At 39.6% G+C, this 17,418-nt stretch overlaps 1 protein-coding gene across 4 annotated transcripts in view; it reads left to right on the top strand.

Annotated features, from left to right (window-relative positions):
* The window catches only part of LOC127455592 (EH domain-binding protein 1-like), a 201,184-nt gene that overhangs the window by 176,407 nt on the left and 7,359 nt on the right, over positions 1–17,418 (top strand). For all 4 annotated transcript variants that reach the window (XM_051723615.1, XM_051723616.1, XM_051723614.1 and 1 more), the window contains 2 exons: positions 7,035–7,134; positions 8,089–8,162. In XM_051723615.1, coding sequence (XP_051579575.1) covers positions 7,035–7,134; positions 8,089–8,162 — 174 coding nt within the window. The remainder of the gene's footprint in view (positions 1–7,034; positions 7,135–8,088; positions 8,163–17,418) is intronic.

Below are 17,418 nucleotides of genomic sequence, written 5' to 3'. Positions count from 1 at the left end.
ATATTTTTCAAACAGATAAATGCATCAGTCTGTTTAAACTGTCCAAACTGTGGCATTTTGACTATGAGCATATATGTTTTTAAATTTAAGGAATCTTTATCCAAAATTTAAAGATCTGTAAGCTTGTCTTTGGACATCTTTTTCAGACATCACGCTGTTTGTTTTAATGGTAAATCAAGCACTTCTTTCATGCTGTCAGTGCTGAAGCTCCAGCAATGCCCTCCAGGATGCGACTCTTAATCCGTCATTCCCTTACAATGTCACACAAGCTTAATATTACCATTTATTATTTGCTTGTTTCATTTGTCTGTGCATCGCTACAATGACCTGTCACTGCACACTTTATCCGTTCCAAGCTGCACTATTTAAAAGTTGACTACAATAATCCAGGCTTGATTCCCAAGTCCCAGACCCCCTTTTTTCCTTGTCTAATTTGCGTTGTCATCAAATACAAAATTTCACACATCTGGCGCTTGCAGACATGAGAGTGACTACCCTGGTGGAGGGTTGTCGAGTTTTGGGGGGGTGAGTGACAGAGCCGTCATCCCACTGGGGGCTGCCACTGGCTTTGTTGTGGCTAGCGGATTTGTCTCTCTCACATGACCAGCGTCGCAGTCACATGGTGCCAAGCAACAGCAAGATAATAAAAGAAAGATCCAAGGCGCTAGTTCCCACAACAGACTTGTTAAAGACCTCATAATGGCTCTGTGCACACAGACAGACAAACACTGTCATGCTGCTTGTATAACCTCTTAAATATGAAAATCAATAGCAAAAAAAAAATATTTTTGTATTTGACTTTTACCTGGAGTATTTTAGACACAATTTATCTCTTCTCTGAAACTGATGGCAGCTATGTACACAAGGAAGAGTTCACCCAAAACATTTTATTCTGTCATCATTTACTCGCCCTTATGATGTTCCAAAACCATATGACTTTCTTCCATGGAACACAAAAGGAGATGTTAGGCAAAGTCGTAATTGACTTTGATTTTATGTAAAAAGATACAATAAAAGTAAATGGTGACAGAGGCTTACATTGTGTCTAAAATCTCCTTTTATGTTTAATGGTGGAAAGAATGTTATACATATACAGCAACTTGAGAATAAGTAAAAGATGATTTCATTTTTTGTGTGAACTATGCTTTAAGTGCTCATGAATATCATCCATGAGCAATCTAATGCACACATACTTAAACAACTTGTAATGCTGTAATTCTCATCTGACACAACTCAAAGCTACAAAGTTAAGCTTGAAGTCATCACATTAGTAAAAAAGAGAGTGTTTTTCTATACAGATGCTAATGCTGTTGTTGATGCTGTCAGGAACAGACAGGTATCAGAGGGGCATAGAGTAGGTGTTGTGATTACATAAGCTTAAATGATCTTTCATCTCTTCTCCTCTTTCATCCCTCTTCAAAGACATAATTAGTGTCACAAAAATGCTCAGAATATTGCCATCAGAGTCATTTTCCCTGAGCCCAGTTAACTGTTTAACCCCACGGCTGACTCCTGGCCTAAACTACCCAACTCACCAACTCCATAGTGTCAGCTTTCCTTTCATATCTTCAGATGTCAAAAAAATATTTGAAACAAGATGGCATCACTTGGCCAAATTATAAATGTGTGTGTGTGTGTGTGTGTGTGTGTGTGTGTGTGTGTGTGTATATATATATATATATATATATATATATATATATATATATATATATATATATATACACAGTTGAAGTCAGAAGTTTACATACACTTAGGTTGAAGTCATTAAAACTCATTTTTTTAACCACTCCACAGATTTCATATTAACAAACTATAGTTTTGGCAAGTCGTTTAGGACATCTACTTAGGCATGACACAAGTAATTTTTCCATCAATTGTTTACAGACAGATTGTTTCACATTTAATTGACTATATCACAATTCCAGTGGGTCAGAAGTTTACATACACTAAGTTAACTGTGCCTTTAAGCAGCTTGGAAAATTCCAGAAAATAATGTCAAGCCTTTAGGCAATAAGCCAATTAGCTTCTGATAGGAGGTGTACTGAATTGGAGGTGTACCTGTGGATGTATTTTAAGGCCTGCCTTCAAACTCAAGCCTCTTTGCTTGACATCATGGTTAAAAATCAAAAGAAATCAGCCAAGACCTCAGAAAAAAAATTGTGGACCTCCACAAGTCTAATTTATCCTTGGGAGCAATTTCCAAACACCTGAATGTACCATGTTCATCTGTACAAACAATAGTACGCAAGTATAAACACCACGGGACCACGCAAACATAATACCGCTCGGGAAGGAGACACATCTGTCTCCTAGAGATGAACGTAGTTTTGTGCGAAAAGTGCAAATCAATCCCAGAACAAGAGCAAAATACCTTTTGAAGATGCTGGAGGAAACAGATAGACAAGTATCTATATCCACAGTAAAACGAGTCCTATGTCGACTATAACCTGAAAGGCTGCTCAGCAAGGAAGTAGCCAATGCGCCAAAACCGCCATAAAAAAGCCAGACTACAGTTTGCAAGTACACATGGGGACAAAGATCTTACTTTTTAGAGAAATGTCTTCTGGTCTGCTGAAATTTTTTTTAACTGTTTGGCCATAATGACCATCGTTATGTTTGGAGGAAAAAAGGGTGAGGCTTGCAAGCCAAAGAACACCATCCCAACCATGAAGCATGGTGGTGGCAGGATCATGCTGTGGGGGTGCTTTGCTGCAGGAGGGACTGGTGCACTTCACAAAACAGATGGCATCATGAGGAAGGAAAATTATGTGGATATATTGTAGCAACATCTCAAGACATCAGCCAGGAAGTTAAAGCTTGTCGCAAATGGGTCTTCCAAATGGACAGTGACCCCAAGCATACCTCAAAAGTTGTAGCAAAATGGCTTAAGGACAACAAAGTCAAGGTATTGGAGTGGCCATCACACAACCCTGACCTCCAATCTGATAGAAAATTTGTGGGCAGAATTGAAAAAAGCGTGTGCGAGCAAGGAGGCCTACAAACCTGACTCAGTGACACCAGTTCTGTCTGGAGGAATGGGCCAAAATTCTAGCAACTTACTGTGGAAGGTTACCCAAAATGTTTGACCCAAGTTAAACAATTAAAGGCAATGCTACCAAATACTAACGGTTCTTATGTAACGGTTCTCGGTAAAAAACGAACCGTACCGTTCACCACCCATGGTTCGGGAAGCATTGACACTGCGGTCGTTTCACCTCACGTTTAATGACGCATCTGGAGAACAAGTTTTGGTCAAGAAAACAAAGTGTCAAATAGACAGGCACAGTTACAACCTCCGCTAATGCACCTGAATGGATCTGTAAATGGATATGCTCCACCTGTGATTCACGTGGGTCAACTTGATGACATCACTGTTCTGCAAGTGTTGTGTGTAGTTTAAATGGCAAGTGGAGAAAATGAAACGCTGATAGAGAAGCCCCCTGCGTTTTTCCTTTCTGGTAACATTTTCTTTTTGCAGTCAATTACAACAGCGATGGTCAAAAGACGTTTACAAAACAGGCACTGTTTGCAGACATTGCTCGACACGAGCTCTATATACTGGTAATATATGTCAATAATGCACGTGAGGGTTTATTTAAAACGTGCACGCAAATTCTTCCTGTTTCCTTGCGCGGCTGTAATCTATCACAGGCGTCAATGATGCGCTTTGATTAATGGCATTAAGATGCTGTTATAGTAATACATTGATACATGATTAATAATTTACGCCGACATTATCCCGGGAAAGAGCCGCAGGTGAGCCGAAACTGCACACACTCCCTTCCATTTTTAAGCAGATACACCATGCTAATTCAGACAGATATGAAACAATAACTAAAGTGTTTGGGGTGTTCATGTGGGATTTCCATGAATGATTAAAATACTCAAGCAGCATTATCACAACATCCCTTCTAATAGCAAGGTTATTCCTTCTATAGTGATGTACAGCTTCCGAATATTGAATATGTTGAGATGAGTTTGAAGTGCACTTTATGTTGATGCATGTAGCGTATTTAGTAATTAGAGAAAATGTTTTGGTTTTTTTAGTTAAAATTAACCATGGTTTCACTATAGTAATATTGACTGCTGTCACCATGGTTTTCTGAGCAGAAATCATGGTTTTATAACAGTAATACTGTAGTTTCTATATAGTAACCATGATTTTACTATATATTGTAACCATGACAGTAACCATGTTTATATTGTGGTTACTATGATTTTACTACAAATAACATGGTTAAACTATGGTTACTGTTGTAAAACAATGATTGTTATTTAAGGGCAAACCTGTTGAAGTGTATACCAAATACATTATTCTTTGAATTTGGCAGTAATATTTTTTTTTAACAAAGCAAATACTGAAACGTACCGAAACCGTGACCCTTAAATTGTGATACAAACCAAACCGTGAGAAATTCGAACCGTTACAACCCTATTTATATATATATATATACACACACACACACACACACACACACACAGTATATGACCCCGTTTACACCTATTATGATACGTTTCGGGTGATCCGATCACATGTGGTCAGGCCAGACACATCAATGTTTACATCTGGTCACTAAATGCATCCCCTGTGACCACTTGTTTTCGGATTTGGAGGGGATGGTCTCTGATTTCATGACAACATGCATCTATCACTGTGTTATTGCATGATATTAAAGCACAACAAAGTTAGAAAAGACAAAAAAAGCATGAAAAAATGCTGCGCTGTTTCTCCCAGATGCAGCTGAATTTTAATCTAAGCACAGACGCAACATTTCGGGCAGAATTATCCATTATTATAGTGGATTTCCTGTATTAACCTGAGCTTCAGATGTTTTTGCTTCTAATCTATCTTGCTGCATGTTGATATCAGTCACACTGAAGTAGATCCGTGAAGTTATCGTGCTCGTGTATGAATAGTTTTTTCAAATTTTCAGATTATTTCCTTTCAATTTTCCGCAAGTTGTGAACCAGGTGTGTTACAGTTATGGGCAAGCTGCCGTATCAGTTCGCATCACCCGAAAACACTCACTCAATGTCATCTGAACAAAAGCAAAACTGTGCGAGAGAGACCCAGCATGTGCACAATAAAGACTGAACAGCAGCCAGAGAAAATAACAGTTTTGAGATTTTAAACTTCAGCATTCAATTTATTTTATATCTGTGTGTATAATAATGCATTGGCAATGTACCCTTTGATCATATTAAAATAAAATAAAAAATGATGACTAACCAATTTTTTGCAAATTCTTTGAGACAAAGTATAAACAAAATATATTTATGATTACTTTTTAATGTTTGTTTTAATAATAATCACGATTAATTACAGAAAACTGTGTGATAAATTCATTTAAAAAGTTGAATCAGTTCACAGTCCTATTGCGTGTGTGTGTGTGTGTGCCACAAAAAGTGTTTGGACACTTAAATATATTAATGTAATTGCAATACATAACATAATATCAAACCAAGTGGCATATTCAAACAAATGATGCTGGACCTTTTCTTAGAACTAACTTCACTTTTCTCAGCATTTCTGCAATTACTTATAACCAACTTGTCCCAATTTGATTTTTAGTGGATGTACAGTATGCAGTCTTTTCCTCTCAAGTTCACACAGGTGTAGTTGCTCACATTAACTATGGACATGTTCCACAATGTTTGACAACCAGAAAGTGTCCCAATATGTTGTCTTTATTTTGAACAGCAGATTAATTGTTTTTTCATTTAAATTTGACAAACTCCTTTGTTTGAAATGTTTGCTTGAAAAATGTGCTATCTTTCGAAAAATGCAAACTAATCTAATGTAATGGCATTCACACATTACTGTAAGTGTCCAAATACTTTTGGGGGCCACTGTATATAAAATACCCTCAGTTATGTGCCATTGATTTTTAAAAATTGGTTTTTAAACTGACAATTAAACCATGTTGTTTGGAGTTGCTCTCCCATACTTGTCAAACGCCCTGAGCAAAGGGTGGAGCCCCACCTGCAATTTCCAACTGTGTAACTATGGCATCTTTACATGAAGGCCTCAGGCATAGAACATATCAGTGCATTTTGAATGCATTGGATCTGCAGTTTGTGAAGCTCGGAGGCTACACAAAGACCCCAGAGTTAAGGCTTTAATCCCAGGCAGTGCAGGAAAATAAACAGCCTGCATTAATCCTATCCTTAATCCAGCAGCATCTCTGTTTTACTGACAATGGCAGTACCTTGTGAAGTGTCTTATATTTAGATATAGTGAACACACATCTGGATGGCTTCCTAACGTGCATGTCAGTCTGTGATGTTGAGAAAAGCCTGTCAGATAATCTCATTTGATGCACTTTATACTCTGAGGTGTGAGAAAAGTGCTTAACCGTGCCAGAGAAAGTCGGTCAAGAGTCTGTGTTTGTGTGTGTGAGAGAGTGTTTCTCTCTAAAGGATGATGTGTGTAAAGGCCACAATGAAACTTTAAAAGTACATTTTTGTATTGAGTCTAAAAGGGATAGTTCATCCAAAAATGAAAATTATGTCATCATTTACTCATCCTAATGTCATTCCAAACTGATTCGACTTTCTTCCATGGAACATAAAAGGAGATGTCAGGCAGAATGACAACCTCAGTCAATTTTCAGTAGATGCAATGAATGTGAATTGTGACTAAGGCCAGCTTTTTTTCTTCTTTTGTTTTCCACGGAAGAAGGTTATACAGGTTTGAAACTAAATGAAGGTGAGTAAATGATGACAGTTTTCATTTTTTTATTCTTTCAGGGTGGAAACGCACATGTCTATTATGTCTTGGTAATTAGTGGGAGTTTTTATCTCTATGAACAAAATCAGAAATAAACATTTGGTTATTTGTTTAGTTGTGCCGGCACATAAAGATCATGACACCGAAAATAATTGGACCCTAAGAGACTATTAAACACATCAACCCTAGTTTAAATTACCAGACATTACCAAACATGTAATACAATGATATTTATACTGTGACGTGAAGAATGTTATTTAATAAAGTATGACACCCTAGAGTTCTTTTGTATTTGTGTTTTCAGGGAATAATAAGGAAGAGGAGGAAGCCATGATGCAGGAATGGTTCATGCTGGTCAACAAGAAGAACGCTCTGATCCGCCGACAGAACCAGCTCTCTCTGCTGTGAGTTCACATTTAACCTTTCGCTCTCTCTCTCTCTATTTCTCACATTTACCAATGGAAGCAGAGGTCTCTAAGCACACACAATTATAATATGTTGAGACCCACACTTGAAATGATTTTCCCTGGGGACCTGAGCCCAGTCAGACAGTCAGGCCCCTTATTCACTCCCGCCCCACCCCTGACGGTCGTCCCCTGTAAAACTGACAAAATACCATATCGGAATGGATGCATCTGCAATAATGTGATTTCAAAGAGTGTATTATTCCACCCATTATGAGAACTGGATCGAAAAAAAAAAAAAAATGACTTCATTCACCTAAAAGAGGAAGCCATTATGGCAATAACCGACATTATTTACCCTCTTTTTTTAACTACTTTCACAGTTATTTTGTTGCTAAAAAGATGATAATGTTCATTTTTTGAAAACCTTTCATCCTTTTCTTCAAAAGTGAGAGTGAGACGTTTAAAAATCTGGGCTTCTGTTCATTCTGCATAAAGAACACGAGAGAGAGAGAGAGAGGAGGAGAAAAAAGAGACAGTTTCAAAGCTCTCACAAATGACAGATTGAAGTATTCTAATCACATTATATCACTAGAAAAAGGCTTTTTAAGTGCTCAATTAAAAGGGCCTTGATAATTTCTCTTTCATTTCTTTTTAGTCACTGAACAGGCTGTGAAGGACAAATTCTATTAGGGACAGAGTTAGCTCATTTCCAATACATTTTAAAGTGGTGAAATTTAATTTGCTGCTTGATACCCCACCCACCCGTTCCCCCGACCATTTCCTAGCCCAAGCAGCCCCTCTGTTCCGGTTTGTGTATCACTTATTTGCAGTAGATTAATGTGAGGTGGGGAAGGTGTTGGCAAGTTCACGAATCAATGTTTATTAAAGGTTTCTTTAAGTGTTTAATGATTTAGTAATTAACATATTGATGAACTTTTACAACTTGCCCAGGGAGAAGGAACATGATCTGGAGAGACGCTTTGAGCTGCTGAACCGAGAATTAAGGGCAATGCTGGCAATTGAAGGTAAGAGGGAGTGAAAGAGGGATTTGGGGGTGAATTTGAGAGCCTCTCTGTGAAAGACAAAGATCCTCTTCTGCTTAATTAAACTTGCCCACTACTTGCTCTTTGACACCTCCACTGTTGCTCCACCCACTGCACATACTGTTTTGAAAGTGTTAGTGATTGTTTCAGAGTCCTCTGATAGCTTACAGTCTTTTTACAGATTCTGCCTTGGATTGTAGATGATTTGGAATAAAAATCTGAGGTGTTGCAGCAATAGGTGCAGATGTCATGTCTGCGTCGATATTAAATCTGTGTGATGCGCCCCGGGGCACCAGAGGACATGGGTGAATTTTGTAAGCTTTTTGAGAGTGTGTTATACAGACAGGTAAGGAAGGTAAAAAATAAAGCCTATTGTGTGATATCAAAGTTGTCTGGTAAAATTTAATCCTTTTGACTGTCCTCTTTCTCAAAATGAACCTTTTACAATCAATGCAAATTGATTTTACAATTCGATGGTGACCCTCTCACCCCTTGGCTAGCCATGGTAATTTCTTTCTGCACCTGATAAACTAGCTGATCCATCATAAATCAATTCTAATTAGTTAGAAGAGGTTGACAGTGGACATGAATAGCCAAGCAGAGAGCACAGCTCCCTATACGCTTTTATTGTGATGCAGTGGTTTGCTTGGAAGACGCCACGCAGTGGGGATGACTGTGTTCTGTTGTCTGCTTTCTCACCTTCAGGGCTTCACTGATGCACATTAACAAAGTTATTCTCAATATTTTTTTTTTTTTATGTTCCTTAAAGGGATAGTTCACCCAAAAGTGAAGATTCTGGCATCATTTACTTACCCTCATGTTGTTCCAAACCTGTATGACTTTTTTCCTCTGTGGAACACAAAAGGAGATGTTTAGGACAATGACAGACTCAGTTATGTTTATTCATTTATATATTTTCAAAATAGTTCATTCAAAAATGAAAATTCTGGCATAATTTACTTACCCTCATGTTCCAAACCTGAATGACTTTCTTTCTATGGAAGACAAAATCAGATGAGCAGATTTTGGGCAGCCTCAGTCATCATACACTTTCATTAAGTATATAATCTTTTTAGTATGGACAAAATATCCAGAATTGAAAAGTGAATGGTGACTGAGGTTGTCAGTCCCTAACAATTTGCATAACATCTTTTGTGCTCCACAGAAGAAAGCAAGACATACGTGTTTGGAGCAACATTAAGGTAAGAAAATGATGGGGGGTGGAATATGACTTTAAATATATTCCTCCATGAAGAGAGCTTCTATGATACTGAATGCTAAATACTGGGCTGTTAACAGCTAATAATGTTCAGTGCATCTCAAATGTTGAAGTGCCTCGACCTTGTGTCCACTTATCAGCAAACATGTTCTGAAAACAGGAAATGGAGTGAGTTCCAAATATTGGTCTGGATGTGCAGTGTTGAGAGGGCCTGTCCACGGCAGTGGGATTCAGTCCCTACTGCTTGTAACATCCCTATAACTCCACACACTGCTACCTATTGAATTATCAGTCATTTTTTCTCTCTCTCTCACTTTATCACTCTCTCTTTCTTCCATGAGGCTGAGCACATGGCATTTAGAGTCAGGATGTTTCTGAAGTGAGTCAGAGGGAGTTCTGAACTGCTGGTGAGGAGGTTCGTGCATCAGTTTCTTATTTGGAGCCCTGACGGGCTCTCGCACCCAGCCAGTGCAGACAGGTAATTGCTGATTTGCTTGGTCAGCTTATGACAGTGGAAGTGTAGCCGAGGCGTTCAGACAGACACACACTTTCATATCAGCACACACTCTTTGGCTGATTCACTCACCCCTCCTCGACCTCATGGCATCTACAGCCAGCATAACCTGGTGTGTGCCAGAGATGAGTGCTACTGAATACTGAAGGCTGGTACAGGTGTCTTGGAGAGGTTTGGTTAGCATTTAGTGCGTGTTATGAATGTTTGTTTCACCTAAGCTGTCAATCCAAACCCGTATGACTTTCTTTTTTCGGTGAAATGCAAAAAGGAGATATTAGGCAGAATGACAGCCTGAATACATTTACTTTCATTGCATGGGATAGAACAACCATGGAAGAAGGTAGGTCATAACAGGTTTGGAATGACATGAGGCTGAGTAAATAATGATAAAATCTTAATTTTGGGGGGGAACTAGTTTGGATAAATAGTTAGATTTTATGTATTGACAAGCTCTCAAAAGGTGTTTGATTTCACAGTTCTGAGGTGTCCCAAAATGTTTTGATGAATGCACAGTAAATTTACTAGTATGTCAGACTGGCATAACATATGTAACAACCTTTGCCAGATGGTCTAGGTATTTCTTTTTTATTATCTATTAATATTGATGAAAAAGGGATCATCATTCACTGAATTAAGATGCACTTGATGCCTGTTGCATTAAGCATTAGATCTGAAGCCTGTGAACATCACAAAGGGAGAGTGAAATATTGTAGATATTTTAACACGCCGTATAAAGGCAGGTTGAAAAGACGCCAAGGATTCTGTTAAATGTGTAAAGCAAATAGGCCGAGTGTTAATGTCAGCTAAGTGATAACCCCTTCAGTCTCCGCTCCACTGTGGAAAGGGAAAGAAAAGTAGCGAGGCCTTCCACAATATGCCATGACTCCTATTTCTCTGTCTCCAAATTGATCCTGTTTGCCCTTTTTATCTGCCTGCCATGCACACACACACTTTCTCTCAAATTGTTATTCCCCCCCACCACTTCCTTCTCCCTATTTCTTTCTTTCCTGAAATGCGTCGTGCACTCCGGGGTGTTATATTTGAAAGTGGACGCTTCTTTTTGCAGAGGGATTTCTGCATAGGTTCCCCAGTTTTGTTGTTACGGTTTTATATGATAAGCTTTTTTGTATGTTTAAAATCAATATGTAATCCTGTGCAAGGGCTTATCCCCCTACAACCCCATTTGTAAATCTATTTGAGCTTTGTTACATGTCTGGGCTGCTGTATTCCTCAGATTGATTGGGTGCAGTGTGAGAATCCTATCAAATGGCCGGCTTTGATGATGTTGCAAACTCTTTCAAGATTGCTAGTTGACTGGAACTGGAGATAAGGCGAGAGGACAGTTTGTCATTCTACACTATTCACTGAAATCTGTGTTTATTTCCATTTAGGCATTTGCTTTCTGCATTTGACTCTCAATGTCCACTTTTATTCAGCTGCACCTAATAGACATTTCTAGTCACTTATTTTTAGTTGAGAAATATCACAGAGTTTTTTATGTACTTTTTGCGTTGACACCATTTTTAGTACCTTTGTGTTCATATATACAGGTGCATCTCAATAAATTAGAATGTCGTGGAAAAGTTCATTTATTTCAGTAATTCAACTCAAATTGTGAAACTCGTGTATTAAATAAATTCAGTGCACACAGACTGAAGTAGTTTAAGTCTTTGGTTCTTTTAATTGTGATGATTTTGGCTCACATTTAACATAAACCCACCAATTCACTATCTCAAAAAATTAGAATACATCATAAGACCAATAAAAAAAAAACATTTTTAGTGAATTGTTGGCCTTCTGGAAAGTATGTTCATTTACTGTATATGTACTCAATACTTGGTAGGGGCTCCTTTTGCTTTAATTACTGCCTCAATTCGGCGTGGCATGGAGGTGATCAGTTTGTGGCACTGCTGAGGTGGTATGGAAGCCCAGGTTTCTTTGACAGTGGCCTTCAGCTCATCTGCATTTTTTGGTCTCTTGTTTCTCATTTTCCTCTTGACAATACCCCACAGATTCTCTATGGGGTTCAGGTCTGGTGAGTTTGCTGGCCAGTCAAGCACACCAACACCATGGTCATTTAACCAACTTTTGGTGCTTTTGGCAGTGTGGGCAGGTGCCAAATCCTGCTGGAAAATGAAATCAGCATCTTTAAAAAGCTGGTCAGCAGAAGGAAGCATGAAGTGCTCCAAAATTTCTTGGTAAACGGGTGCAGTGACTTTGGTTTTCAAAAAACACAATGGACCAACACCAGCAGATGACATTGCACCCCAAATCATCACAGACTGTGGAAACTTAACACTGGACTTCAAGCAACTTGGGCCATGAGCTTCTCCACCCTTCCTCCAGACTCTAGGACCTTGGTTTCCAAATGAAATACAAAACTTGCTCTCATCTGAAAAGAGGACTTTGGACCACTGGGCAACAGTCCAGTTCTTCTTCTCCTTAGCCCAGGTAAGACGCCTCTGACGTTGTCTGTGGTTCAGGAGTGGCTTAACAAGAGGAATACGACAACTGTAGCCAAATTCCTTGACATGTCTGTGTGTGGTGGCTCTTGATGCCTTGACCCCAGCCTCAGTCCATTCCTTGTGAAGTTCACCCAAATTCTTGAATCGATTTTGCTTGACAATCCTCATAAAGCTGCGGTTCTCTCGGTTGGTTGTGCATCTTTTTCTTCCACACTTTTTCCTTCCACTCAACTTTCTGTTTACATGCTCGGATACAGCACTCTGTGAACAGCCAGCTTCTTTGGCAATGAATGTTTGTGGCTTACCCTCCTTGTGAAGTGTGTCAATGATTGTCTTCTGGACAAACTGTCAGATCAGCAGTCTTCCCCATGATTGTGTAGCCTAGTGAACCAAACTGAGAGACCATTTTGAAGGCTCAGGAAACATTTGCAGGTGTTTTGAGCTGATTAGCTGATTGGCATGTCACCATATTCTAATTTTTTGAGATAGTGAATTGGTGGGTTTTTGTTAAATGTAAGCCAAAATCATCACAATTAAAAGAACTAAAGACTTAAACTACTTCAGTCTGTGTGCATTGAATTTATTTAATACACGAGTTTCACAATTTGACTTGAATTACTGAAATAAATGAACTTTTCCATGACATTCTAATTTATTGAGATGCACCTGTGTGTATATATATATATATATATATATATATATATATATATATATATATATATATATATAGTATATATATATTTTAAAACCACCTGCCTAATATTGTGTAGGTCCCCCTCGTGCCTCCAAAACAGCTCTGACCCGTCGAGGCATGGACTCCACAAGATTTCTGAAGGTGTCCTGTGGTATCTGGCACCATGATATTAGCAGCAGATCCTTTAAGTCCTGTAAGTTGCAATGTGGGGCCTCCATGGATCGGACTTGTTGGTCCATCACATCCCATAGATGCTCAATCAGATTGAGATCTGGGGAATTTGGGGGCCAAGTCAACACCTTGAACTCTTTCTCATGTTCCTCAAACCATTCCTGAACAATTGTTGCAGTGTGGCAGGGTGCATTATCCTGCTGAAAGAGGCCACTGCCATCAGGGAAAACCGTTGCCATGAAGGGGTGTACGTGGTCTGCAATAATCTTTAGGCAGGTGGTACGTGTCAAAGTAACATCCACATGAATGCCAGGACCCAAGGTTTCCCAGCAGAACATTGCCCAGAGCATCACACTGTCTCCACCGGCCTGCCTTCTTTCCATGGTGCATCCTGTTGCCATCTCTTCCCCAGGTAAATGATGCACACGCACCCGGCCATCCACATGATCTAAAAGAAAATGTGATTCATCAGACCAGGCCACCTTCTTCCATTGCTCCATGGTCCAATTCTGATGCTCGTGCCCATTGTAGGCGCTTTCGGCAGTGGACAGGGGTCAGCATGAGCACTGCAGATGGGGCTACGCAGCCCCATATGCAGCAAGCTGCGATGCACCCTGTGTGTTCTGACACCTTTCTGTCATGGCCAGCATTACGTTTTACAGCAGTTTGTGCTACAGAAGCTCTTCTGTGGGATTGGACCAGATGGGCTAGCCTTCGCTCCCCACACACATCAGTGAGCCTTGGGCACCCCTGACCCTGTCACCAGTTTACCGGTTGTCCTTCCTTGGACCACTTTTGGTAGGTATTAACCACGGCATACCAGGAACACCCCACAAGACCTGCCATTTTGGAGATGCTCTGACCCAGTCATCTAGCCATCACAATCTGTCCATTGTCAGAGTCAATCAGATCCTTACACTTGCCCAATTTTACTGCTTCCAACACATGAAATTCAAGAACTGACTTGCTGCCTAATATATCCCACCCCTTTACAGGTGCCATTGTAACGATATAATCAATGTTGTTCACTTCACCTGTCAGTGGTTTTAATGTTGTGGCTGATCAGTGTGTGTGTGTGTGTGTGTGTGTGTGTGTGTGTGTGTGTGTGTGTGTATGTATGTATGTATGTATATATATATATACATATATATATATATATATATATATATATACACATATATATATATATATATATATATATATATAAATACACACACACACACACACATATATATATAGATAGAAATAGATGCCTCACATGTCCTTAGCTGACAGCTTCATTGAATTCTACCCGCTCAACACCAGTTTCATGTACAAGAGTAAAGAGAAGACTCAGGGGTGCAGGCCTTATGGGAAGAATCGCAAAGGAAAAAGCCACTTTTGAAACAGAAAAATAAAAATAAAAGGTTAGAGTGGGCAAAGAGAGGGTCGCGTGGTGCCATGCGAGGGTCGGACGTGTGAACAGCGAGCTCTGGGAACTTTGCTAGTTTTTAATTATTTTTGTGTCATAAACCGGTGAGATTCGATACACTCTGTTTCATAACTGTTCTATGAAGAAAATATGTCAGAGAATTCAAAATCTTCGGGCTCTGGAGACATTAAAAGACACTTACGTGCTCAAGCTGATACCCCTGACAGGGCCGCAGACCGGGGACTCGGTTTGGACGGTGCGGCGGTTGTTAATCGGCGAAACAACGTCCGAATTGTTGGAATTCCTGAGAATGAAGAAGGCCGAGATATGGTGAAATTCCTAGACGAGCTCTTCCCGAGTGTGCTCAACATAACAGGCCATAAGCTGGAAATCGAGCGAGCTCGGAGATCTGCTGAGGGAGACAGGCCCCGATAAATTCTGGCCAAATTTCTGGGATCATCCGATAAAGATCTCGTATTACACGAGGTGTGGAGTAAAGGAAGGCTTTCTTGGAAGAACCACAACATTTTCTTGTTCCCAGACTTTGCGAATTTAACGAGAGAAATGTGATCGATTTAAGGAATGCAAGAAACTGTTACATCAATGGAAGATCGCTTTTTTACTGATGATTCCAGCCAAACTGAGAATAGATACTAAGGATGGCTGCAAAGTATTTACATGTCCCCAGCAAGCATTGTCCTTCATAAAGTTATTGGAATGAGTAAGCCATGGTGTAATCACATTGCTCCCAAGTGAGCTTGACTCACTGAACATTCACATGACTGTCTGAGGAAGCTGGGTGCCTTTTTTGTTTCTTTTTGTGATGGTTCCGTCTAGCAGCTGGAGTTTGTTTTATGGAATAACACTCCTTCAAGAAACTTTTGCATCGACGGAGGGTTGCTTTTACACTGAAGTTCCCGGCCAGTTTGAGAATAGATGCTAAGGATGGCCGCAAAGTATTTACTTGTCCCCAACAAGCATTGTCCTTCATAAAGTCAAGGGAATGAGTAAGTCATTGTGTGGCGCTTGCTTTGCAGCCAGGTGGACCTGACTCACTGAACATTCACTTGACTGTCCGAGGAAGCTGGGTGCCGCCTTTGTTTCTTTTTGTGCTGGTTCTGCCTAGCAGCTGGAGTTTGTTTTGTGGAATAACACTCCTTCGGGACAGTTGTGGATGAATCTGCACGTTCTTTGTGCTTATGCCTCCTATTGGATGGAGTTTGTTTTGTGGAAAAAAACATTTGAAGAACATTGGAAGAATTAGGTCATCTGCTGCACTTATGAAACAGTCGGCTCACTGAACATTCGTTTGACTGCCCGAGGAAACTGAATGTTTTTTTTTATTATTATTATTTAATTTATTTATTTTGTGTTGGTTCCGCTAGAGGCTGGAGCTTGTTTTCGGGAGGAACACACCTTCTGGACAGTATGTGTATGAATCTGCACGTTCTTTGTGTTTATTCTGCCTATTGGCTGGAGTTTGTTTGAGATTTTCTTCTGTTATTTAATTCTGTCTCACAAAATTTGTATTGAAGCACCAGACTTGAGCAATCCGGTGGCAAAGTTGTCGCGGGGGCTCTCGTAGGTGTACATGGACTGTTTTAGTTTAGAGGGATGAGTTATTGTGCACATTTTTCGTTTTTCTGTTTGTTTGGTTTTGGGGGGGGGGGGGATGGGTTGAGTTCAGGGTTTCATTGTTGCACTAATGTTGGAATGTGGTATTTATAATCTTGTTTTTGACACACAATCAATATTTTCTAATATGTCAAAATGTCAAATGTTAATATGAGTGGATTGTCTCTCTCCACGTGGAATGTGAATGGGTTGGGGCACCCCATAAAAAGAAGGAAGGTTATTTATTTTCTTAAACGTACGAAATATGACGATGTTTCTTCAAGAAACGCATCTTTCCACGCAGGAAGCTGAAAAATTTGGGAAGATATGGAGTGGACATGTTTTCTTTAGTGCTGGCTCAAGTAAGAGCTGGGGAGTCATTACATTGATAAGCAAGCATCTACAATTCAAATGTCTCAAACAGATTAAAGATAAATTAGGAAGAGTCATTATTGTTTTAGCAGAAATTCAGGGGCAAAGGTTGATTTTGGCTAATATTTACGCACCTAACGTTGATGTTCAGGGGGTTTTTTTTATAGATCTTGAAGGGATGTTGCAATCTGCTGGCACTCCTCATGATATAATATTGGGAGGAGACTTTAATCTATTGATGGACTCAGTCCTTGATCATAGTGAAGCAAAAGTGTGCAAGCCCCCTAGAGCAACACTGACGCTTCACAGGATGTGTAAAAATCTTTGTCTTACAGATATTTGGAGACTTTTGAACCCATCTGGTAGGGACTATACATTTTTTTCATCAGTCCATAAGATTTATTCTAGAATAGATTTTTTTATATATATCTAAGTCCCTAATTTCATCTGTTGTGGATTGTTCAATTGGAAACATCTTAGTCTCGGATCACGCACTGGTGAGTTAGAGGTGTTGCCACATACGGAGAAAAAGAAATCATATAGTTGGCGATTTAATGTATCCCTTTTGCAAAATCCTGAATTCCAACAAATGTTAGGCTGAAATCAATGTGTATATTGAGACCAACTGGTCCTCAGTATCCTCTGTGGGCTGGCTTGGGAGGCATTTAAGGCAGTTCTTAGAGGTCGGATCATACAGTATGCCTCATTCATCAAAAAGTCCAAAGGACAGGAACTCGTGGAGTTGTAAGGGAATATTAAAAGTGCCGAGGCAGAGCTG

The sequence above is a fragment of the Myxocyprinus asiaticus genome, chromosome 17 (genome assembly GCF_019703515.2).
Source record: "Myxocyprinus asiaticus isolate MX2 ecotype Aquarium Trade chromosome 17, UBuf_Myxa_2, whole genome shotgun sequence".
In the NCBI taxonomy this organism is placed as follows: Eukaryota; Metazoa; Chordata; class Actinopteri; order Cypriniformes; family Catostomidae; genus Myxocyprinus; species Myxocyprinus asiaticus.
The sequence above is the reverse complement of the archived record's forward strand: the minus strand, read 5'-3'. Positions and strand labels throughout refer to the sequence as shown.